At 34.3% G+C, this 26077-nt stretch overlaps 4 protein-coding genes across 4 annotated transcripts in view; 2 read left to right on the top strand and 2 right to left on the bottom strand.

Annotated features, from left to right (window-relative positions):
• Positions 1-333: 333 nt before the first annotated feature.
• On the bottom strand, positions 334-5825 carry LOC140048867 (agmatinase, mitochondrial-like). The gene is made up of 8 exons (XM_072093671.1): positions 5810-5825; positions 4927-5054; positions 4291-4437; positions 3986-4111; positions 3276-3460; positions 2317-2517; positions 1749-1893; positions 334-1477 (listed from the first exon to the last, which is right to left on the bottom strand). Exons 2-8 carry the CDS (start codon positions 5048-5050, stop codon positions 1278-1280), a joined length of 1128 nt encoding a protein of 375 aa, XP_071949772.1. The 5' UTR covers positions 5051-5054; positions 5810-5825; the 3' UTR covers positions 334-1277.
• LOC140048869 (guanidinobutyrase-like) lies at positions 5169-25566 on the top strand. Its single transcript, XM_072093672.1, has 7 exons — positions 5169-5646; positions 21544-21684; positions 22040-22165; positions 22307-22491; positions 22908-23108; positions 23807-23951; positions 24755-25566. Exons 1-7 carry the CDS (start codon positions 5553-5555, stop codon positions 24970-24972), a joined length of 1110 nt encoding a protein of 369 aa, XP_071949773.1. The 5' UTR covers positions 5169-5552; the 3' UTR covers positions 24973-25566.
• Positions 10380-12321, bottom strand: LOC140048815 (uncharacterized). The gene is made up of 2 exons (XM_072093609.1): positions 11573-12321; positions 10380-11479 (listed from the first exon to the last, which is right to left on the bottom strand). Exon 1 carries the CDS (start codon positions 12248-12250, stop codon positions 11594-11596), a length of 657 nt encoding a protein of 218 aa, XP_071949710.1. The 5' UTR covers positions 12251-12321; the 3' UTR covers positions 10380-11479; positions 11573-11593.
• LOC140048866 (apicoplast pyruvate carrier 1-like) overlaps positions 19149-26077 on the top strand; it is an 87021-nt gene continuing 80092 nt past the window's right edge. The window contains exon 1 of the mRNA XM_072093670.1: positions 19149-19753. The gene's annotated coding sequence lies outside the window, so the exon portion shown is untranslated. The remainder of the gene's footprint in view (positions 19754-26077) is intronic.

Here is a 26077-nt window from a genome sequence, read left to right as displayed (position 1 = left end):
GTGTGTCCAATACTCTAGTAATTCGATTATCAAAGATCGATATCGATTAGCCCTCAAACGTTGGTGGCGTAATAGCTAGCATGATTATTTATTGTCTTTATTCCCGTCTGGTTCTTCGCATCCTCCCAGTATGTCACACAGTGGCGTAACACAGAGGTCTGAGGCCCCTAGCTTAGAAACCCAAGTGGCCCTTCAACGCTGGAGGTCTCGGGTGTTTTTAGTCTTTTCGACAATGCCTGTTTTTTCCGCTGGACATCCGGGGCCCCTGGGTTTAACCAGTGAGCGCCCATAGCAGTTACGCCAATGATGTCACAACATAACACCGGTATTGGAACAGCTACATTGGTGGTTGCCAGTTGAAAAAAGAGTAATGTACAAGATTTTCCTCATCACAGTTAAATCACTTCATAACATGGCTCCAACATTTCTATCCGACATTATTTCTTCATACAAGCCACACTGACTGAGGTCATCTTCAGAGGTTTTACTGAGGCCAATATGGACAACGCGCCTTTCCTGGTCAGCTGCTATTCTTTGGAATGACCTTCCAAAATAAATTACTTTTTATTTTATTTATTTTTTTTATTTTATTCAATCGAAACCAACAGCGATAATTACCGCCACTAACACTAACAACAAAGCCAGGACTATTTTAAAGCACCTTGATTGGTCCTAACATTGATCAGGGCTTCTCTCGTCCAGTGCCCACCTTGACCAGAGGAAAGTCATAAGCCAATACGTATGAGGCAGATACTAGATGCAGGGGCTGCCATAAGAGTCAGCAGTGCTGATTTAGTACATTATTTATTTTGTAGTTTAAATAGGGAGTTATACGATTATCAATTGGGTTAGCCCGGTGTGTACTCTAGTATACACACAGCCACTGTCACACACACAGACACTTATCATAACTCATCAAGATTGTCGGCATACGCTGTTTAGGGTCACCCTCTATTAATAAGATGAAATAAAATGAGTAATATTGGTTGTTGTTTGTGATTATACTTTAATTGCAATAACATTTTTTCCCTTATAAGAAACGATGACGAATTATTGTCAATTTTCGCACTTCGATTCTCCCGGCGGCCCTGTAAATAACGAGTAGGCCTAGTTATGTCAGGGAATATGTAAGTAATAATACTACATTTCTTGCTAAACCAAATTCTACATACGCCTATAGACATATTTTGCCGGATACTGGTAGGCCTAATACGGAGAGTTGTTCAATAGTTAACCTAAAGTCTTTTAAAAATCTCTGACCGGTCTTAGTGTTGTACTTAGACATCATAGTACTTGACACCAGGTAGAACACACAACATCTCAAAGAGAAGATTAGCAGCGATCAGAGCGGTTGTACCAAGAGGATCGTAAGGTGGTGAAACCTCGACTAAATCACAACCAACCAGATTAAGTCCCTTTAATCCTCGGATTATCTCTAATGCTTGTATTATATTTAATCCAGCAATTTCAGGTGTACCTGTAAATAAATACATTTTTTGTTTATTAGAAAGCTTCAGAGACAATAAAGAATATATGCTACTTTTGATAAACCAACAATAATTTGTTAATAAAATTAATGCAACAGTCCTTTGGTCTTATGTCTGGCTGCGACAAATATCAAAAGTACTGTTAGGTCTACTATGTGTACATACTCTCCGCGGCACACTGTGTGTTAAGGGATCGTGTCGCAGCCACAAATAAACCTTTGATCTCCGGAGCTCAGCGTCATGTGTTAGATTTCTACTTACCAGTTCCCGGAGCAATAGACGGGTCTAGAGAATCAATATCAAAGCTGAGATAGACTGGTCCATCGCCCATCATTTCTCGCACTTCCACCATCAATGGTTCTAGAGACTTATGCCAACACTCTTTTCCGGTAACAACTCGAAACCCCTAAAGTACAGTAAATTATAAACATGCTTAAAAAATTCCATGAAATCCGCGAGATCTACGAGTACGATAAATTGCTAAGCGAGTGATGGTGGATTTGGCGGACGCTGACTAGACAACGACGATTTGTCAGAAAGGAAGACCAACATCTGGTTAACCAGATGGAGGACTTTTTGTCGTAACGACAAGATTCATGTCGTTAGAAAATGTGGGAAGAGGATTGAGGTTTCTCATGTTTATCTGATCTTTGTCAATTCAATGACTGACTTCTTGATTTATTCGCATATTATTATAATGTATTGATATTTGTATGTTTGTATGACGCGAGGAAAAATGTTCCAACCAATCAGAGAGCTCGTCAATGTCCGATTGGCGCGAATAGATAGTCTGATGGAAAACAGGTTGTATCTTATTCTCCTTGCTTACCTTTTCTAAGGCCCATTGGTGTTCATATATATCATTTGAGGGCCCACGTAGGCCTATCTGGATTGATCGTTTTGGATCGATTAAGTTGTCATCAAAAGCTCTTTTGAACGGTGTTCCGTGAGTGATCTTCTCTCCACACATCGTGTCTTCGGTGTCATTGTGTGCGTCAATGTGAACGAGTCCGACCGGCCCATATTTATCCTGAAAAAAATCTAAAGTAAATATCTATATGGCAAACTATCAGAACAACTAAATCACGGGTAAAGGATTAGGTACGGTACGGTACTAGAACACTAAAACTAGGTTCTCTGCAAAGTTAACGCATCACGAACGTAAACGCATCACAAACATAAACGCATCACAAACGTAAACGCATCACAAACGTAAACGCATCACGAATGTAAACTCATCACGAACGTAAACGCATAACAAACGTAAACTCGTCACAAACGTAAACGCATCACGAACGTAAACTAATTACGAACGTAAACACATACGAACGTAAACGCATAACAAGCGTAAACGCATTAAAAACGTTAACTCATTACGAATGTAAACGTAAACGCATTACGAACGTAAATGTAAACGCATAACAAACGTAAACGCATAACAAACGTAAGCGCATCACGAATATTTTTAGTGTTCATATAATGCGTAAAGCTTGGTTCCCACTAGAAAATAAATTTTGCCACAACGTGACCGATGCGACGTGAGAAAAAAGTTTCGCATCCTCTTACGACAAGTTTAATTTTAATATTTTGCAACGTACGCAGTAAGTAGAAACACTGAGTTTCCCATCTTTGACGACACGCAGTGTTATGTTTTTCACGGCAATTTGCGTCGTCGATACCTTGCGTTTACGTCCTTGGGTTGCGTTCTAGTGGGAACCAGCCTTTTCAGAGAAAACATGTTGTTTGCGTATTATACCAAAAGAGCTAAGCTAGTTATCAAAGCGTTACCCCAATAGCTCGTAAGACAGGGTATGCCAGCGTGTGGTCGCCACCCATTGTTAACGTTTTACACCCATTAGCTATCAGCTTCTTATAGTGGGCTGTTATATCATCACAAGCTTTCGGCAGGTTGTACACATTGATGTTGACATCTCCTACGTCACCGACCTGCAGCGATTCAAATGGTGCCGCACCTGTGAAAAATAACCAATGTATTGTTATCATGCATGTTCTAAAGCTCTTTCTACACCGTGATGTACCTAAATAAGATAGTGATATGCCCAAATATGGTAGTGATATAACATCATCATGTCCATATATGGGCACATCACATCAAACTTTGATAGTATATAGAGCTTTATGTAGACATACTAGAGAAGAAGAAGAAGGCCTATGCAGGATGAATGAATGGGGTTCCATATGAAGGACGTCAGTATTCGCTGGATTCAATGTGCAGTACCGGTATTAAGCTCGGTTCCAACTGAGACCAGCTGAGACGTAACGCAAGGACAAGACCGTACAAGACGAAACGCAAGCGAGTTGACCAATCACACGCGACTGTTAGAATAATCCATCGCTTGAGGCGAGATTGATCAAATCACTTTGCGTTGCGTTACGTCCTTGCGTTGCTTCCTCTAGTGGGAATCAAGCTTTAGAGTGTGGGTTGAAGGCTGCCTCTCCCAGAATGAATCACGTCTTAAATAACCTCGTAGGCCTACCTGTATCAGGGTTACACAGTCGTATCATCGGTGATTCCGTGCGGATCTGACGCGGTCCAAACCTGGTACCGGATCGGTTTGCAACGCCGATATCAAGTGGAATCCCAACAAAACATACGTCAAGATCTGAACATATTTAAAAGAAAGTTAAGTTACTTCTGTACGGTAATAGACTAGCCTATAAATAATGATTTACATGTACAGCTGTTGCATAATAGATTAACAGTACGTATATTGACCGCATTTGCGTGCGTTATATAATAAATCTACACTTGTCAGACTACATTTAGATAACGTAAAATTACCATCAGTGTTTTCGTGGATGGGTAGCCTGAACATCGATGCAATCCCGCCAGGTCTCGGCATATCATTGCCCGTTAAAGGGCGGTTAAACTCACTGCCACGTTTTGAAGAAGTTGAATAACATAATGATGGAGATAGCCTTGCAAAACCTGTATAATAAAATTATTTTTATTTTATTCATTTCGGCAATAAACATAAAATAATAATTACAAAAAAAACATAAAAAAATATATATATATATATATATGAAAAACAAGACACGAGGCCGAGGAAAGACAAAAGCATTAAACAAACGCTGTCACCGGTAAGGTGTGTCTCTCCAACAAATAAATAATATTTAACGCAGCGTTAGTTGGGTATAGGGTACACCTATCACTCCGAGTCACCGCCGTGGGGATATTTAACTTTTTTTAGGAAGAGGGGAACGTATATTCACCTATAACACTCGGTCCACCACTGGATAGTAACCAGTGTCAAGAGAGGAATTTAGTCACAGGCTCGACTCGATCTCAACGTGGCCATACTGCTGAGCTGCAGACAGTATTATTATTCGGCCGTACGGCAGTATAATTTTTATACGCCCATGATTCTAAGTTGAATGAATTTATATACAATAAAAAGCATGTTGTGTTACCTACCCTTCGTCGATTTGCAACGTCTAGTAGCCGAAGCCAAGCCGGTGCTTAATTCCACGTTCGATGCTACAAAACGGCTAAAACATCGAGTAGACACACTTGCACAAACTAGGCCTCCTTTAAACATTGTGCTAATACAATTTGATATAAATTAAAAGGTCAATGTATTCCACGACTTCCTAACCTACAGTTTGCGCCCCTGTAATGTGAATTGTAAGAGCTAATTCATTAAACACGTGATTTACTAATGACTACTGGTTCGTTGGGGCACAAAATTAATCAGTCTCTGCAATTGTATTATGGACAATAGTATTAATATATAAAATAAAAATTGTATAGCTCTATGGTATAGCTAGGTCAGGGAGAAGCATTGTTCGGCAATCCGTTGTTATTTTCAGATTTCTTCACAGATAGATTGATTTAACAGAAAAACTTTCTACCAAGGCTATCAATAAACAATTCCTACATGCACTGTACACCTGAATACCACGTATTGTTCTAAACGCGATTTGTTTATTTTTCTCCAACGGCCGCCCATATTTTCCCTGGGAAAAAACCCTATTCTTAACATTCAACGTTCGCGCGCCTGGTTAAATCCTTTGCTGTACTCGGTACGTGTGTATGTATTTATGTGTGTTCACCAAAAAAGAAAGATGTACAAGTTACTTCGTGGACTAGGTTTAGTTGCACAAAAAAGTGTAAGTTCAAGCTCTTCTTTACAAGGTAGGCAACTAATATTTATTACATTAATACCGTTTGCGCGTGATGTAGTACAGCAGCTGACCTCTACTCTATCTATCTAGCCTAGGCTTCCTAGGCCTCCTAGGCTAGTGTAGTAATAGTATATCTACGCTAGTAGTAGTTTAGGCCTAGCTAGGCTACCTACTCTACTACAGTACTACCACTAGGCCTAGTAGGCCTATTGAACTCGTCTGGGCCGGTGTAAGATTGAAATGTGTCCATCATTCAAAAGTGTCCGGGTGGACACTTTTCAGCATTGGATAATGTCCAATTGCATGTTTCAACGGGTTCGCGGGCGTTTTCCAACAATTTAATGCTGTCCGGCGCGTTTAATAATGTCTGACCCTTGGATTGAATACCGTCCGTGGTTGAGATTTGAGATTCAGGTTTTGATCGTGATTGCGCATGCACTTGTCTTTTTTTAACGACCACTATTTGTTAATAATGCCAAACTAGTTTTTATTTTTCAAAGATAACTTGGCTTAAAACACCTCCAATTAGCGACCATTATATTATTTGGTATGAATAAAGACAAGAAGAATAAATAACAATATAATAATAATCATGTAATAAAAACAAGTAATTATACTGGTCCTCTTCCAATTAAAGAACACTTTAGTTTAGACACTTCCAATTAGCGACCATTTTTATTGTTTTGTATGAGTAAAGACAAGAGTAATAATAGTTTTTAATCATGTGACAAAAAACAAGTAATTGTACTGGTCCTCTTCCAATTAAAGATCACTTAAAATTAAACACTTCCAATTAGCGACCGTTTTATTATTTTGTATGAGTAAAGACAAGAATAATAAATAGTTTATAATCATGTGATAAAAAACAAGTAATTGTACTGGTCCTCTTCCAATTAAAGATCACTTAAATTTAAACACTTCCAATTAGCGACCGTTATTATTGTTTTGTATGAATAGAAACAAGAAGAATAAATAGATTTTAATCATGTGATAAAAAACAAGTAATTGTACTGGTCCTCTTCCAATTAAAGATCACTTTAATTTAAACACTTCCAATTAGCGACCGTTATATTATTTTGTATGAATAAAGGCAAGAATAATAAATAGATTTTAATCATATGACAAAAAAACAAGTAATTGTACTGGTCCTCTTTCAATTAAAGATCACTTTACTTTAAGACACTTCCAATTAGCGACCGTTATATTGTTTTGTATGAGTACAGACAAGAAGAATAAATAGATTTTAATCATGTGATAAAAAACAAGTAATTGTACTGGTCCTCTTCCAATTAAAGGTCACTTTACTGTAAGACACTTCCAATTAGCGACCGTTATATTATTTTGTATGAGTACAGACAAGAAGAATAAATAGATTTTAATCATGTGATAAAAAACAAGTAATTGTACTGGTCCTCTTCCAATGAAAGATAACTTTACTTTAAGACACTTCCAATTAGCGACCGTTATATTATTTTTTATGAATAAAAACATGAAGCATAAATAGTTTATAATCATGTGATATAAAATAAGTAATTGTACTGGTCTTCTTCCAATTAAAGATCACTTTACTTTAAGACACTTCCAATTAGCGACCGTTATATTATTTTGTATGAGTACAGACAATTAGAAGAATAAATAGATTTTAATCATGTAATAAAAAACAAGTAATTGTACTGGTCCTCTTCCAATGAAAGATCACTTTACTTTAAGACACTTCCATTTAGCGACCGTTATATTATTTTGTATGAGTACAGACAAGAAGAATAAATAGATTTTAATCATGTGATAAAAAAACAAGTAATTGTACTGGTCCTCTTCCAATTAAAGATCACTTTACTTTAAGACACTTCCAATTAGCGACCGTTATATTATTTTGTATGAGTACAGACAAGAATAATAAATAGATTTTAATCATGTGATAAAAAATAAGTAATTGTACTGGTCCTCTTCCAATTAAAGGTCACTTTACTTCAAGAAACTTCCATTTAGCGACCGTTATATTATTTTGTATGAATAAAGACAAGAATAATAAATAGTTTATAATCATGTAATATAAAATAAGTAATTGTACGGGTACTCTTCCAATTAAAGGTCACTTTAATGTAAGACACTTCCAATTAGCGACCGTTATATTATTTTGTATGAGTACAGACAAGAAGAATAAATAGATTTTAATCATGTGATAAAAAACAAGTAATTGTACTGGTCCTCTTCCAATGAAAGATCACTTTACTTTAAGACACTTCCAATTAGCGACCGTTATATTATTTTTTATGAATAAAAACAAGAAGCATAAATAGTTTATAATCATGTGATATAAAATAAGTAATTGTACTGGTCCTCTTCCAATTAAAGGTCACTTTACTGTAAGACACCTCCAATTAGCGACCGTTATATTATTTTGTATGAGTACAGACAATTAGAAGAATAAATAGATTTTAATCATGTGATAAAAAACAAGTAATTGTACTGGTCCTCTTCCAATTAAAGATCACTTTACTTTAAGACACTTCCAATTAGCGACCGTTATATTATTTTGTATGAGTACAGACAAGAAGAATAAATAGATTTTAATCATGTGATAAAAAATAAGTAATTGTACTGGTCCTCTTCCAATTAAAGGTCACTTTACTGTAAGACACTTCCATTTAGCGACCGTTATATTATTTTGTATGAGTACAGACAAGAAGAATAAATAGATTTTATTCATGTGATAAAAAACAAGTAATTGTACTGGTCCTCTTCCAATGAAAGATCACTTTACTTTAAAACACTTCCAATTAGCGACCGTTATATTATTTTTTATGAATAAAAACAAGAAGCATAAATAGTTTATAATCATGTGATATAAAATAAGTAATTGTACTGGTCCTCTTCCAATTAAAGGTCACTTTACTGTAAGACACCTCCAATTAGCGACCGTTATATTATTTTGTATGAGTACAGACAATTAGAAGAATAAATAGATTTTAATCATGTGATAAAAAACAAGTAATTGTACTGGTCCTCTTCCAATGAAAGATCACTTTACTTTAAGACACTTCCATTTAGCGACCGTTATATTATTTTGTATGAGTACAGACAAGAAGAATAAATAGATTTTAATCATGTGATAAAAAACAAGTAATTGTACTGGTCCTCTTCCAATTAAAGATCACTTTACTTTAAGACACTTCCAATTAGCGACCGTTATATTATTTTGTATGAGTACAGACAAGAAGAATAAATAGATTTTAATCATGTGATAAAAAATAAGTAATTGTACTGGTCCTTTTCCAATTAAAGGTCACTTTACTTTAAGACACTTCCATTTAGCGACCGTTATATTATTTTGTATGAATAAAGACAAGAAGAATAAATACTAGTTAAGACAAAAAGAATAAATAGTTTATAATCATGTGATAAAAAACAAGTAATTGTACGGGTCCTCTTCCAATTATAGATCACTTTAGTTTAAACACTTCCAATTAGCGACCGTTATATTATTTTGTACGAGTAAAGACAAGAAGAATAAATAGTTTACTTGTTTAATCCCCAATCAATTAAAAGTTGCACCTTTTTATAATCAACACGATATAGCTGATCTCTTGAAAAAACATAATCAGTTTTACTGAAGTATTATGTTAATTGGTACATTGATCGTCACATCGAGAATATGGTAGGGGTGTCACACTATGTGCGTCTAGGGTGAATGCAAAGATAATGACATCGATATAGCGCCACATCAACACGTTTTTATGCACCTTTGGTGTAAGTATTTATTTTAGTATTTTGTCCTTAAATCAGAATTTATATTCAAAGAAAAAATGACTTGTTATGTAAAAAAACAACAATTCGGTATCTGGAATCTTAAAATTAATGTATCTATAAAAATAATTAATATGGGATAGGCCTGAGACCTCATACATTTGTTAATAGGGCTACTTTATTGAACCTTCATTTTATCGGATGTTATAAGAACGCTTGCTTCAACCGATTCTTTTTTTGAACAGCATTTTGTTTAAAGGCGATTGTGTTATTTTCAATGTTTAATAAACTTCTGGAATTTCAGAGAAACCCATTTTAATAAACAAAAGCTTCTTATAAAATGTGCTTACTGGATAATGTTTCATACATGTTTGGCTGGTTCAAATTTACTTTACTTTTGCTTTTCCGCTACTCCCCTGTTATACTATATATTTGTTGTTATGTAGAAAGATTGAAAATAAATTCATTCATTCATTCTTCTTTTATTTCGAAAAAAAAAAATTCTCCATAGTTCAGTAACAAGTGTACATTATTGTAAATATAACAAATACATATACATATATATATATATATAATATATATGTATTTGTTATATTTACAATAATGTACACTTGTTACTGTCTGTATATATATATATATATATATATATATATATGTATTGTGTTCCAACCGTACCACGCCGAGAATGTTAAAGGGTCGTTATCCGGTCGAGTTAAAGAACAATACCATGAAAGCCCCAGTGGTCTAATGGTTAGGGCAACTGCATATCAAGCCGACGGTCCGAGTTCGAGCCTCGGTTGGGGCGACTTTTTCTCATTCTCTCAGATTTCCTCATCTTTATCGTTTCAAAAATTAATTAAATCATTTTCAGTGTATCACCGGGCGGTTTGGAATTTATTTCTATGCCTGTTGTGTTTACAACTGAGGACTAGTGCTGTTCCGCCGTACCACGCCGAGAATGTTAAAGAGTCGCTATCCAATCGAGTTCGAACCGTGAAAGCCCCAGTGGTCTAACGGTTAGGACATCTGCATATCAAGCAGGCGGTCCGAGTTCGAGTCTCGGTTGGGGCGACTTTAACTCATTCTCACAGATTTCCTCATCTTTATCGTTTCAAATTAATTAATTAAATTTCAGTATATTACCGGGCGGTTTAGAATTAATGTTCTATGCTACATAGTCACGTGGTTAGAACAATAGTTTCATATATCTACTATGTAGATTGGATGAAGGAAAAGCAAATTCATGAATACATTACAAATAAATGTATGAATTGTGAATTACAAAAATATTAAATGTTGTTGTCTTGTCAGAATGAGTTGTAAATATGAACGAGTTTTGTAAACATAAATTATATATCATTGATCATTACTTATATTAACAGGATAAAATAATAATAGTGTAATAATAATGAACAATAGTTACAGAAAAATATTTATTTATTTATTTATTTATTGCTATTAAAACTTGTTTCAGTAAGTGTGTTTGTATTTATTTTACTTTGTTATTGATCATCATTGGTCTGGCTACCAATACATTGGAAGCACGCAAGCCTCGCTACCACGTCAAGGTTGATGATCATAGCGAGGGTAGGTTGCACGTTTGTATGTGCCCCTTTGACCAAAGAAAACATATTATAGAAGAAAATTGCATAACATTATGAAACAGAATCATATGAGTTGTAAATATGAAAAAGTTTTTTAAACATAAAAATACAATAAAAATAAACACTAGTTACAATCTAATTCACGTACTTTTACCTTACCGGACCTTTAGTCGCGTTATTCTTTTATACAATCTGCTTTTTAATTAATTTTTTAATCCTTGTAGCGATCAAAGCAGGGCGCATGACACATCATTGCATGTTTACACTGGACACACTGTATTTGATCTGTTGTTACCTGCCATTAGACCCCTTGAGCCTTTGACGTACTTATGCTCAGATATTCGTCTTCCGTTGATTCAATGAAAGATGGTGACGCTTTAATTAGCCGCTGTGGTGAATCTATGTTCTTCTTTCTGGTCCGACAAATGCAATTGGTATTTCTTCGTCGATGAGTTTCAGACAAAGCCGACAATCTCCTCTTGACGGAAGCACCTGTAAAAAATCAAAGCATTAACGAAACTTACCTCTATAAGGTAAACAAATACCCTTTTCACCATTTAATGCTTCTGTGTATGTTGAGATTACCGGTCATAGGTAGGCCTACAGTTAAAGAGTGACGTTGTATGAATCAACATATAATTGTCCAGGTACTTCATTGTTGCTCTGATGAATCCTTTCCGGGAAATGTTCCATGTCACAAAGCAAATTGAATATATTTGGATCGATATCATCTTTTAGATGGTTGACTGCTTCAATGTCATAATGTGTGTCCGTGAATTCAGATACGTATATAACGTCCATAATGCCTTCGGAACGCATTACCGCTTCATCTTCGTAATTATCTACCAGAGCAGCATTGAGGGTCACATCGGATACAATATCCCAGTATTTCCGTGCAAGGTGGTTTTTGATTGGTGCGTATGGTGTACGAGTGTATTTTAATTCAGCGTCATAAGTTTTCTTGTCTACATCCAGGACAGGCTCAAAGTGTGCACATAAGTTTGATAGGTAGATGTTTCTTTCAGATACTAAATCACCAAACTGATTACTTATTGGTGCATATTTCAACCATTCATAATGTGGAAGCCCTTTCCTTCTTCCATATTTACTGTAAACATAAACATTCGTATTTGACATGGTCGCAAATGCCATGATTTCGATGTCCGAACCCCATGTCCCATATTCCCCCATTCTCGTGTCTTCCACGTATCGTTCAAATGATCTGGATTCAATTTTTTCAAATAGGTTTTTGTTCATGGACATATAGTTTAGTATGTAATCCCGTACAACTACATGGTAGTTCTGGACACCAAAGAGAATATAACTCAAAGCCCTAAAAAGACAGTTGCCGTCCCCTCTCATATTAACAACTTTAGTAGGCCTGGCTGCCTTGTCCATTTCACATTTTAAGTGAGTTTTGTGAAAATTTTTGACATTGATACCAAATGGTGCTGCCTTTTCAAGCTGCCAATTGGCATCGACAGGAAAGAATAACTTTCTTGAAGTTTTCGTGTTGAGGTATACCACATCACTATCAGATACAGGCCTACTGTTGTCATGGTCATCATCCGGTGCGACATTATCATTGTCTAATGTAGGTATGTTATCGTGATTATCCAGTGTGATATCATCGTTCTTGGATGTAGGTATGTTAATGTGATCATCCGGTGTGATATCATAATTCTTGGATGTAGGTCTGTTATCGTTATCATCAACATTCTTGGATGTAGGTATGTTAATAATGTGATCATCCGGTGTGATATCACCATTCTTGGATGTAGGTATGTTATCATGGTGCGTTACTTCAGGTGGGATGTCTGGCGTTCGCTTTCGTTTCTTTGGAGGGAGATGCTTATCATTGGTATTACATTTCTGTTTAGTGCTTGATGATGGACAGTTCAAAGAGGTTGTTTTATCGGACTTGTAATGTCTGATCTTGTTTCCGTTAACAATAGCCCTTCTTCCTTTTAGTCGATATGTATTGTGAGTGAGGACTTTTTCTATAATATATGGACCAGTCCATCGAGCATTAAGTTTGCCTCCCTTTCTTGACAAATTTCTGGAATTCTGCAAGAGCACTTGATCTCCTGCATAGTACGTGTTGCTTTTAACACCAGCATCATGATAATGTTTTTGCTTTTTCTGTGCTTTTTTGATATTTTCTGATGCCTTTCTCCTTGAATCTTTGAGTTTCAAAAAAGCGTCCACTCTTATTTTTAAAGGAACAGTTCCGGATATGTCATCTTTATTAGACGAAACGATGGGAATACGTAATTCTACAGGCAACACAGCCTTTCTACCGTAAACTAATGAGAATGGGTCACATTTCGTAGACTTGTGCTCGGATGTTCTGTAGGCAAACAACACGTATGGGAGTTGTATATCCCAGTCATTTTGGTCTGCGTTGGTCAACGTCATAAGCATTGTGCAAAGTGTTCTGTTAAAGCGCTCCGTTTGCCCGCCTGTTTGAGGATGGTATGGTGAGGCAACTCTGTGGTCTACCCCAATCAGCTTACAGAAGCTGTCATTCAGCTCATTACAAAACTCTCTACCCTGGTCTGTAATCAATATAGAAGGTGTTCCATGTCTGCAGACAAAATCAATAAAAGATCTCAGCACTGTTTTAGCAGATTTATCTGGAATTGCATCAGCTTCCACCCATTTGGTAAGGTACTCCGTAAATACAAGTAAGTACCGATTACCTGAAACACAGCAAATAATAATATAATAAGCCGTAATAATAGTAGTGTCAAAATGTCATGATGAGATGTACAACACCCGAACTGTACGAATGAAATAACAATAATAATAACAATATTAATATCAATAAATATAATAAGAACAAGAACAATAATAATATCGTGGATTTACATAGCGCCTAATGTTGTAAAACCTCTATGCGCTGAACAGTATTACCCCAGTCATGGTTTGGATCAAATTAAAACAGGCAGAAATAAAGATTATTACAGTATAGCCATAATCGATGTAAATCCGGTGACAATAATAAGAGCATCTGATTCTTGGTAAATCTAGTTTTTGTTGACAGTGTAAAAAAGAGAACTGTCATAATTTTAGTTTAGTTAACAATTTCAAGAAACCTCACAGAAATTGCGCTTGTGCCTTTACAATAATAAATTTAAGTTCAGCCCTATTACAATAAAGGCCGAACAGAACTAATTATTAACTGTAATTTTAGGCCCTGAAGAATGAATTACAAAGTTTTCTGAACGTATTTCATTCATGTCTTCTTGCTTTTTACTTTTACGTTTTGATTTAGCTTTTTTATCCAGTCACAGCATTTTTGTTTTTCAGTAATTTGTCATGAGATACCTTACCATTTTCTGTCTTTACCAAAGGCCCAACAATATCCATACCGATCTGTCTGAAAGCAGTATCTGTTACGGGTATAGGTTGAAGTGGCACTTTTGCTTTTTTTAAAACTTCTTTCCGTTGGCACTGATCACAGGCGGCTATAAAATTACGAACACCATCAAATGACCCCTTCCAATAATACCTTTCGCGTATCTTTTTCCAACTGTTAAAAAAAAAAAAAAATGTGTTTATTGTATTGATGATATTCAATCTCTTTGTAGGTTTACTATTGACCTTAAAACTGTATTATGGATTCTTTAAATATTTTAATTTTATTTTGTTTTTTAATATTATTTATTATTTATTACCGCAGTTCACATCACCATTCTCATCAATGCATTATAATAACATTACAGTTTGGCGTTCCATATATTTTAACTTTTCGTTTAAGGCAAGCACTGGGCACAACTGATTAATTAACTTTTAATATTTATCTATGTTTCTAGTTTTTTTATTTGACAATGATAAATGAATATTGAAAAGGGAAAAGATACCTTCTATGAAAAATGTCCATCAGTCCGTGATGATTCCGTGTCACATTGTACCAGGGAGATTTACATCTCCCTGATTGTACCGTGTTTACATTCTAAATACCCCCATATAAACTTCAAATTGAGTGCAGCCTCCCATACAAAATAACTACGCCCTCAATCTGGTAATAATTCACTCAGGCAATAAAAAACTAACTTGAAAAGTATAAATAATTAATTGTCCTACTAGAATTATTGTGTACGCTTGGTGAATGTGCGACAGAGTAGATATAAAAATCGCCACTTTTTTTTAAAAATAAACAAGGGGAAATATATACGTTTTAACACTACATACTGGTTAAATTTATTTATTTTTAAAATGTAGAGGACACCCTATTAAGGAAACCGGGTACTTTTTAGTGAGCCACAATGGTAGATTGCGAGAGGTAGTGGTCCTTTAAAATAGGTGGTCACTTACGAAAGATGTGGTCGATAAGGGAGGTGGTCGCTTACGATATGTGATCGATTATGAGAAGCGGTCTCCTAACAGAGAGGTCGTTTATTAGAAGTGGTCACTTAAGAGAGGTGATTTATACAAGAGTTGGTATATTATGAGAAGCGGTCCATTTAGAGATATGGTGGTCTTCTAAAAGAGATCATCACTTACGAGAGGCGGTCGAAAATAAAAAGCGGTCGCTTACGAGAGTTGTGGTTGTTAAGAGAGGTGGTCGCTTACTACGAGAGGTGGTCGATTATGAGAAGCGGTCCATAATGAGAGGATGTGATCACTTACAATAGTTGGTCGATTATGGGAAGCGATCCCTTAACAGAGACGATGGCCGTTTAATAGAGGTGGTCACCCAAAAAAGTTGTCGTTACGAGAGAGGAAGTCGATTATGAGAAACGGTCCCTTAAAAGAGTTGGTTGCTTACGATGTGTGGTCGTTTTAGAAAGTTGGTCGGTTACGAGACGTGGATAGATGGATAGCTAAGTAAACAGATGCATTTGCACATGATTTAGACATTTAGGTTTGTAAAATATATATTTTCTACATTAGCTGGCGATAGTCCTACATTAGCTGGGATGCAATTTTCGTTCCTACATTCGTTGTTGATCGTTCTACATGGTGTTAATTTTTTTCATTACATAAGCTGCAGGTGGTTTTACTCCATTACCGGGGGATTGGAAACTAGTTTTGTTATTGAAAATGCGTTTTTTTTAAAGAAGTATTCCCTAAAAAAAAATGTAATAATCCACTTTAAAGTTACATAATAAAAGTCTTCTTCCTTACCTTTTTTTTTGTCAAATTGTGTTTTCTTTCATAAGTATACATTTTAAACGAACGAAAGTTAATACTGATATGGCTTTTTGCATTATGAATGAGCAACTAATATTGAACATATTTATTATACCAAGACCTGAATAAGTTTTCATTCGGGAAGTATTTGTATCACTATTTAAAACTAAGATATCTCTCATGAGGGATATCTCTATATTACTTACTTACCAAGATATTTAGAATGGAAGATTCTTGTCCCATTCGGAATATCACAAGTGGATTTTTTTCTGTGTTAGTTATGCAGTGGGCACGTGTAGAGTACCGTATATGAACTGTTATAAAACTAAAACATTACTATTATAGATAGAGCTAGTTGTACTGTATTCTTCTTGGTTTTTCGAGGTGTAATAAGCCTACAAAAAAATATCTATTAACATAGATATTTCTTTTAAAAAGTAAGACATCTTAGTTTTCAATTGAAATAATCTATCTTTATTAAAAGAGATATCTTAATTTTGAACTAAAGATATATGCGTTGTGTAGCACTGTGTAAATTATATAATAATAATCTGTCAAATTATTGAAACAGTGCTCATATTCGGAACATTTTTGATTAATTATTGAATGCCAATATATGTTTTGTATTTTTTACATGTGGTATTTTATGTTCAACTTCAATATATTTATACAATTAATTGCGATAATATATTGAGTAGAAATTATTATCGACTTAACATATTTTTCATTCATGGAGGTATAAAAATATGTTTGAATCTATATATAAAATACTAACTTCATAATGTACACGGTCATTATACATTTTTCAATTGATAAGTATTAGTTATTATTCATTTAATTCATTCATTTAATCATTTGTTTCGAATTCTGTGGTCCACAGAAAGTAAAATTACGTATAAAATCATTTAAAAACAATGCTGTACTAATTACTAATACTCATCTCAGGATGGCATTCCACCTGGCCAAACATATAAACAGTTTTAAAGTCACCCAGAAACTTATCGAAGCTTAAATATTATTTAATTGACAAACTTTAAACTTACGTTTTGTTGACACCCAAGTGACCACCATGTGCCTGCTTATGGATACTGTTTAACACTTCGTTTTTTTCTTTCGGTAACAATACACGCAACAATCTACCAGAATGTTGTTTGTAATACAAGATATCACGAAGAATTGTAAAGTTCTTGGCTTTCCGTCGCAAACTTCGTTTTAATATTTCAGAATAATTTACAGGATAAACGTTGTTTTGTAGATAGTTTCTCAAGGCATCAAACTCATGATCGGCCATAATGATAATAAGTAAAAATAGAAAGAAGGCAGATTGTAACGAACAACACCGTGATTGGAACTTTGCAAGCAAAGTGAATGATTTTTTAAATGTAGGAGGTTTTGAACAAACATTGAGCCAATCAGCTTCTTGCTACATTTGTTTTAACCAATTGCCGATTAGAAGAAAGAGCAAACAGTTTTGTCAGGTGTAGGCCTATAATTTAAACTTTGTGCCTTAAGTGGATGTCACGAACTCCTTTTACGTATGTTTCCGAGCGGTTGAAAATACTTTAGAAACTCCCTTGTGACATAAAAGTATACACACCAAATTCACAAAGTTGTAAAATAACTCAAAAACAAATCTTTAATTTCAATCAACTTCAACTTTCAACAACCCAGTAAGCATTTTAAACAACAGCTTCACAATAACTTTTACAATCTAATATCCAACCTCTAATATCCAACAACATGACAATAGTTTTACATCCCTTTATATACAAGATGTTCCTATCCTTCTATATCATTCTTTATACTTCTTATTCTATTTGATTACAGTTTCTATTAATAGCATACTGGAATGTTCCTGATTGTTATTATATTAATTATACATGATGTCTTAAATGTAAACATCTTATTCTAGAATGTTCATGGTTAGGGAATGGTAATTTATTACAGTGGCAAGTACACAAAAAATGAGAGAAAAAAACTATTGGAGGGAAATGCCATTTATTAAATTAAATTTCGAAGATACTCTTATTGGTAAACGCTTCAGTCGTTCTATTACACAATAAATAGCACATTCAGATAGGAGTATAAAATATAATCATATAGTTATTCTTTATTACATATTATAAGTTCATCTCAAATTATATTATAATATTAATTGAAATTGTATTTAAATTTGTATCCGTTTTTGTCGACAGGACCACAATGCAAAACAAGTATATTTCTACTTGATTGTGTATAATCCTATATAAATATGTTGTTAAATAAATAAAATAATATTAAATAGTAATCTACGTAAAATAATATTATAGTACATAAGTTCGTATTAAAACCGTTCAGGCTATGAGGCAACCCCCGCTCCCTGTATATTAAATAGAAACATTTTTTATAATACTTATACTAGAATCATATACTAATTTATTTAGTTATTTTTTAAAATAAGAGAATTAAATTACGTAACATACTGTGGTATATAATTCTTGTAATGAAATCATATTCATGGTAAGCGTAACCTTAATTTGAGATATGGCAAGTTCGCACCCCTTCTCCTGACAAATAACAGATGACAGTTAACACGACTACCGGTAATTAATATCTCCCGAGAGCCGCTGTTTTGAGGTTGACCTGACAATTGTGGCCTGAGTTATGGGACATTACCCTTGCTGGACATCTGGTAAAAATAAATACTGATTATGCTGCCACTTTAGTACACAAAACAATAAATAAAAAAAAATAAAAAAACACAACTTGTGGCATTTCCTTTACACTAGTCCCTGTTCAAAACCGCTAGTGTAGAAAACGGCAGCAAATGTCGTCGAAACTGTCAAATCCACCCATGTAGTAAAACCTAGAACTAGCTAATGTAGAAACACCAACAGTTATTTATTAAATAAAAATCAACATTAGCTAATATACAACTTAACAGGTAATGAAGTAACGAAAATTGCCTCACAGCTGATGTAGTTAATATCGCCAGCTAATAAAATAATAATTATATATTTTATAAACCTAAATGTCTAAATCATGTGCAAATGTATTTCTCTACTTAGTTTAGCTGTCAGTCTATCCACCTCTCGTAAGTGATCGGCTTTCAAAACGTAGCACTCTGATCGTAAGCAACTACCCTTGTTAGCGACCACCTTTAATATTTAAAAGGGACTACCTCTGTTAAAGGACCGCTTCTCACAATGGACAACTTCCTGAAGGGGTAACCTCCTCTCATAAGGGACTGCTTTTCATAAACTACCACCGCTCGTAGACGACCACTTCTTTTACCGACTACACCTCCCGTAAGTGACCACCTCAATAGAGGTGGTAATTTGCGAAAGGTGGTCGTTACGGATGGTAGTCGATTATGAGAAGTGGTCCCAGTGGAGAGGTGGACGTTTTTTTTTTATAGAGAGGTCGACACTTTAGGCGTGGTCGTTAAGAGAGGTAGTCCGTCATGAGGTTGATTATGAGAAGCCGAGGTGGTGGTCCTTTAAAATAGCTCGTCCTTGACGAGTGGTGTGGTCGTTAAGAGATGGTGGGCGATTATCAGAGACGGTGGTCGTTCAATAGAGGTGGTTACTTACTAGAAGTGGTTGTTGGTTGGTCACTTACGAGACGTGGATAGATGGATAGCTACCGGTAAGTAAAGAAATGCATTTTCACATGATGTAGACAGGTTTTTAAATTATACAATATTTTCAACATTAGCTGTGAGGCAATTTTCGTTACTACATTATCTGCTGACCGTTCTAAATTAGCTGGTGTTGATTTTAAAAATTGATACATAAGCTGTTGGTATTTCTGGTATTAGCTGGTGGTTTCTATGTTTATATGTCCATATAAAACAAAAATACAACCGCGATTTTTTAAACTCAGCTGCATGTACAGACATTGTGGCAAAGACGTTTTAAACGCTTCATTTCAATATAAGCCATTATTCTATGAATTTGATGTATAACGGTATTGGACTGTTTGTATTGGGAACGAAATACCCTAATATTCGAAAAAAACAAAAAACCGAAATACCCTTGAGTGAACGAATAATTATGATGCGCAATTAAGGTGTTTATTTTGCCATATAAAATATAAAAAACAAATATTTTTTGGTAATATGCATCAACAATATTTTTCAAATGTATTTTAGATAAATAAATAAATAATGTAAAGTCTCTAGAAACAAAGCAAATATTGTGACTAACCAATTCAATGTTTTATTAAATAAAAACAAAAATCAGGCATCTGTGAAAAAAATATAATGAAAAAGAACTGACTTTAACAATGACGAACTTACTTGTTTAAAGAACTTTTGTTATCAGTTGATATTATTAAATTAGTAGCAGTATTATGAATATTACAAAATAATATTTTGAGAACTGAAAAATATTTTGAGGGAACGAATATATTTAGGGAGAACAAAATAAGATTTCAAGAACTGAATAATATAAAAAACGAATTACTACTTCGAGACAAGGAATGATGATGATGATGATGATGATGATCGAGAGAACGAAATAATTTCGAGGGAAATTATTTCGTTCTCTCGCGAAGTAGTAATTCGAATTTCGAATGAAATAATATTTCGAGATAACGAAATAGGTAGGCCCTATGCCTATATGATTTAGTGATATTCATTCCCTCGAAATAATAATACAGTAGGCTATATATTTTTCAAGTTGTCGATTTACTTCAAATTGACAACAGGTTGTATATACTCAATCAAAAACAAACAATTTAATTTGATTAGACTATATGTCTCCAGATATAATAATAGTAATATTTATTTCAATCCACTTGATATTTTGCGATTCAAGTTGGTATTCTAAGGAATTATAATTACCCTAACGGGAGTTGGTGAACGTCCAGTGCCCTAGTTTTTACGGGGTTAATATGATGTCGATGTCTCGATGGTCCTACTTTTTTATCGATGAAAGCTGCCCGGGTGGTTGCGGCCATTTTCAACAGCTAGTATTACAATATTCAATGCTGAAAATTGTCCAGTGGACACTTTCAAACACCGGACAGATTTAAATCTTACACCGGACCAGGTATCATAAAATAAATCTTTCATGATATAATAAATCAATCTCTTATTGCCTAATAACAGTAGACTGTCTACTACCTAGCATCCTAGGCCTACACAGAATTACTTTTTGAATAAATTATTAAATTGATCAATCAAAACAATGTTATGGTAATATTCATTTGTAAATTCCAGATTTTTTTCCTTTATATAGCGCCCTCTATATAAATGTTTAAAATAATATAGCACACTCTATTGTTTATAATCTACCAGTACCACAATTTTATTTTTTCGACCATGAGACCTCTTTTTAGTCACTAAAATGTTTAGTGGGTATCTGTTTTTGTGGAGTTCAGCCCCATTTTTCACACATTTGTAACAGATAATTTCTGAATAATTTGAATAACAGGTTGTGCTGGCAGATCGTTATTTTATTCAACATCTTCAAATAGGAGCAGTGAGTTTAACCGCCCTCTAACTGGTAATGATATGCCGAGAGCTGGCGGGATTGCATCGATGTTCCGATTACCTATTCACAAGACCACTGATGGTAAGTATTCATAGCCTAGTCCATATCTAGTATATACTGCATTACCTTAAAAAATATATATATATCGAGATCTAATAAGATCGAAACAGTACTGTCTGCAGATATATATATACCGTGTTGGTGTACTTGAAGTGTACCTTGGGGTTAACATGCTTGTCTTTTAATCCCAAGATGACCTAGTCCCAGGGTTGTAAGTCATAAACTCTTTCAACTCCACTTCCTATGCCTTAAATGTTTATAAGCACGTACGGTATAAAATAGTTTATCCATCCTGTAATTGGCACTGTGTATGAAATAAAAAAATTCAACAAAATTAATTTGTAAATAAATAAATAAAATCTGTTTGTCTTTTTAGATCTTGATGTATGTTTTGTCGGAATTCCACTTGACATCGGTGTATCAAATCGATCCGGTACTAGATTTGGTCCTCGGCAGATCCGCACGGAATCGCCGATGATACGATTGTGCAACCCAGACACAGGTAAAATTATAAATTGGTAACTCTAAAGTATGCCAATTCTGGATATAACCTCAGAAATCTAAACACAATAAATAAGATAAGTGTTTATGATTTTAAAAATAAAAAAAGACTGCATCTAAAATGTTTGTTTTTATTTCACAGGTGCGGCACCATTTGAATCCCTGCAGGTTGGTGACATAGGAGATGTTAACATCAATGTGTACAACCTGCCAAAGACTTGTGATATGATAACAGAGTACTATAAGAAGCTAATAGCTAATGGGTGCAAAACGTTAACAATGGGTGGTGACCACACTTTGACATATCCAGTTTTGCGAGCTGTTGCTGTAAGTATATTGATAAGATTTACTGTGTTCAAATTAAGACTTTCCTTTACTGTGTTCAAATCAAAGACAGTGTTTGCACAGTATTCAAATCAAAGGCAGTGTTTAAATCAAAGACAGTTGTTACGGGCTCGCTCGTTAGGCTGAAACCAACAATAATAAAATAACAAAACATGTTGTAGTTGTCGTCCATCTTTATTCATCTCCTCTCTTTCTCTCTAGAGGACTCACTTTCGTGTGACAAACCCATCACACAGTGTTATACTGTGTTCAAATCAAAGATCCAGTAATGACATGTTCAAATCAAAGATAGCGATAGAGCATTAATTTGTGTGTGTTCAAATCATGTTCAGTGGTTTAGCCTATGCTAGTGACCAGAAATGAAATGAGATATTCTTTAACTTTTTTACAAATGACAGGATAAATATGGTCCGGTCGGCCTTGTGCATGTAGATGCTCATAACGACACACAAGACACAATGCTCGGGGAAAAAATAGCTCATGGAACGCCATTCAAACGAGCATTTGATGAAAATCTTTTTGATCCGAAAAAGACCGTTCAGATTGGAATACGTGGACCATCCAATGACATCTATGAAAACAAATGGGGCTTAGAACAGGTGAAAAAATTATTTTTATTTTTTTTTTTATTGGAACAATATTTAATGAGGGTGACCCATCCAGCATATGGTGATCATTAGGGACAATAACAAACGGTAAATACAAAATAAAACAAAGATATAAAAAATAAATATATATATAAATATACATTAGGCCTACTATGTAAGAAGGATAATTAAGAAATAATATTAGAGAGAGAGAGATGTTTCTTCAAAAGAGATTTAAAGGAGAATAAATTCTAAGAGTTACAAATGATTAAAGGTCATATTACATTATGCAGTATTTTGTTCCTTTCTGACTTTTCTATGAATGAATAAAAATGAAATTGTTTGTGAGTAGCATAGTAGTATAATAAAAAATTAAGGAGATTTGCTACTAAAACCCCGAACCCCAACTCCCCTCTCTCTCTTTCTTAAATGAATGATGATTTTATGCCTTTTTTTTTTACTGTGCAATAGGTACTCTCAAACGTGTGAATTTTAGGTAATTTGTAATATGGATTTTGGTATTTCATCTTTTAATGTTATATTATCTATTTTATTGCCTATTGAAATGTGTTTAAATGTTTGATGATTTTTGTGTACAGCCCATATTTTTTAAACTATATTTTTGTAAATTGAGTACCATGCTTTTAGTTTGGGTGGTTGTTTGTTTTATTTATACCGAAATAAATTGACGTTTATTTTAATCCACGTAGGGGTTTCGAGTTGTTACGGGTAGAGACTGTTGGCATAAGTCTCTAGAACCATTGATGGTGCAAGTACAAGAAAAGATGGGCGATGGACCAGTTTATCTCAGCTTCGATATTGATGCTTTGGACCCTTCTATTGCTCCTGGAACTGGTGAGTAGTTTGCTAAATTGTGGTGGAGTTATTCAAGTTTGCACTTACTTTCTAAACATATAATGCAAAAACCAGCCAAGAGCAGCGTATCTCAACATTAACATTATTTATTTATTTATATTTTTTTATTTCATATGCATCCAACAGGGAGTAACTTGCCAATTACAGATTGGATAACCTATTTTATAATTTATCATGCTTATAAACTAAGTCTCATTTGAGGCTTAGGGAGTGGACTTGAAAGAGTCATATCAAAGTCAGGTCAGGATTGAACCCCGGACCTTGGGATTGGAAGGCAAGCACGAACCACCAAGCTACTGTACAGCTCCACTCATTTACACCTAACCCTGTGTAACTACTAGTAGAATAGCTAATCTTCAGGATTTCTCTTTCCAAGGTGGCATACAGACAGACGACAGAGTTAGTGGACTGAAATACAGTAAAACTCCTATTAATGCTTGGTTCCCACTAGCGACGCAACGCAAGTGAATTGACCAATCACAAGCGATGGCTTATTCGCTTGTGATTGCTAACTGTCTATAACTTCGCTTGTCATTGGTTAAAACGCTTGCGTTGCGTTTACGTCCTTGCGTTACGTTCTAGTGGGAACCAAGCTTAAGAGACACCTTCAGGACCCAACAAAGTGACCCATAGCAGCGTTCCCTGGGTAGAGTTGCCCTTAGTGTTAAAATATACATTGCTGTTCATTTCATTGGAAAGTGTACTTTAAAAGAGGTGTCCTCTGAATTGGAGTGTCCGTCCGAAAGAAGGGTTCTATTGTAAATGAAAATTTTTTTTCCCAGGTACACCTGAAGTGGCTGGATTAAGTATAATACAGGCTCTAGAGATAATCCGAGGATTAAAGGGACTAAATCTGGTTGGTTGTGATTTAGTTGAGGTTTCACCACCTTACGATCCTCTTGGTACAACCGCTCTGATCGCTGCTAATCTCCTTTTTGAGATGCTATGCGTTCTACCTGGTGTAAAGTACTATGATGTCACTTCACAGCAGCAGTTCTAAGTGTTGTGCCATCTCTAGTGGATACAGTAATTGAAATGTGCATGGTGAAATAAATTGTAATGGGGCCTTTTGCAAAATAAGTTTTTTAATCTTTTAACAAGAAAAGTGCCTAGGAAAAAGTTAAGGAACTGAACATCAAAATATCGATAATTGTAGTGATAACATTTAAAATGATTCATCTATCTATCTATTAACTTTTAATAAAAACAATTCAAGTATTAATGGAATGGTGTTGTATTAATATAAAGAAAATGTATTCTATTGTTATAAATGCATCCTATAATGACAAATATAATATGATTATTTAGAATAATGCTGATTTAAAAATGATGTATAAGAATCTAAGAATTTACTTGTCAGTGGCGATAATAATGAAACTAATTTATAAATATTAGCAATGATTATGGCAAAGTGAAATATTCTTGGTTTCCAAATATTAGTGAATGGCTGTTACGGTAAATGATTTATTTAATAATATTTATATTGATAACATTTTATGATGTTTAAGTATCTGAAATTCTTTTGACATTTAGATAATTATGACAAACAGTATTATGATGAAATAAAACTTGACCTTATCTAAACATACTGAATGCTGCAATGTTCAATAAATACTATACTATATGAAATAGGATTGAATGTAAATAAAATTTATTATATCATGAAATATAGCGTTTTCTCCTTTATCATTTTTTTCTTCATGTTTTTATATGATGTATTGTCCCCAAAAACATGAAAAATAAAATCAGACTTTGAATAGATTATTTTTTAGTTTTAATCAAGTTATTCACTTTCGTAGAAAAAAAAAATGGGAACAATTAATGTTATCACTTATAAAATGACAAAATAAATGGTTAAATTCAACCAAAAAACCATTGACTGGCTTGCTTTAAATTACATTTTTTTAGGAAATATACATTTTTTTTCGATCCAATTTTTGGTCAAAGTGGATATTTATTAGGTGAAAATTAAAATGGCATATTCAACAACAAAAATGTTAAGAATTATTTTTTCAGGGGGACAATACATCTTTAATTCTATATATTAACAAAAATCGCTGAATTTTGTGTTGAACTGATTCTAGTACTGTAAGTATAGGATGTTT

The sequence above is a fragment of the Antedon mediterranea genome, chromosome 5 (genome assembly GCF_964355755.1).
Source record: "Antedon mediterranea chromosome 5, ecAntMedi1.1, whole genome shotgun sequence".
NCBI lineage: Eukaryota > Metazoa > Echinodermata > Crinoidea > Comatulida > Antedonidae > Antedon > Antedon mediterranea.
This window is presented reverse-complemented; position numbering and strand designations above follow the sequence as displayed.

Coding starts and splice junctions, on each gene's coding strand:
- LOC140048867 (XM_072093671.1), bottom strand. CDS start 5,050: ATGTTTAAAGGAGGCCTAGTTTGTGCAAGTGTGTCTACTCGATGTTTT. Junction 4,438..4,926: donor ACGTTGCAAATCGACGAAGG/GTAGGTAACACA, acceptor TTTATTATACAG/GTTTTGCAAGGCTATCTCCA. Junction 1,478..1,748: donor GTCTATTGCTCCGGGAACTG/GTAAGTAGAAAT, acceptor ATTTATTTACAG/GTACACCTGAAATTGCTGGA.
- LOC140048815 (XM_072093609.1), bottom strand. CDS start 12,250: ATGTCCATGAACAAAAACCTATTTGAAAAAATTGAATCCAGATCATTT.
- LOC140048869 (XM_072093672.1), top strand. CDS start 5,553: ATGTGTGTTCACCAAAAAAGAAAGATGTACAAGTTACTTCGTGGACTA. Junction 5,647..21,543: donor TTCAAGCTCTTCTTTACAAG/GTAGGCAACTAA, acceptor TTTGAATAACAG/GTTGTGCTGGCAGATCGTTA. Junction 23,952..24,754: donor TTCTATTGCTCCTGGAACTG/GTGAGTAGTTTG, acceptor TTTTTTTCCCAG/GTACACCTGAAGTGGCTGGA.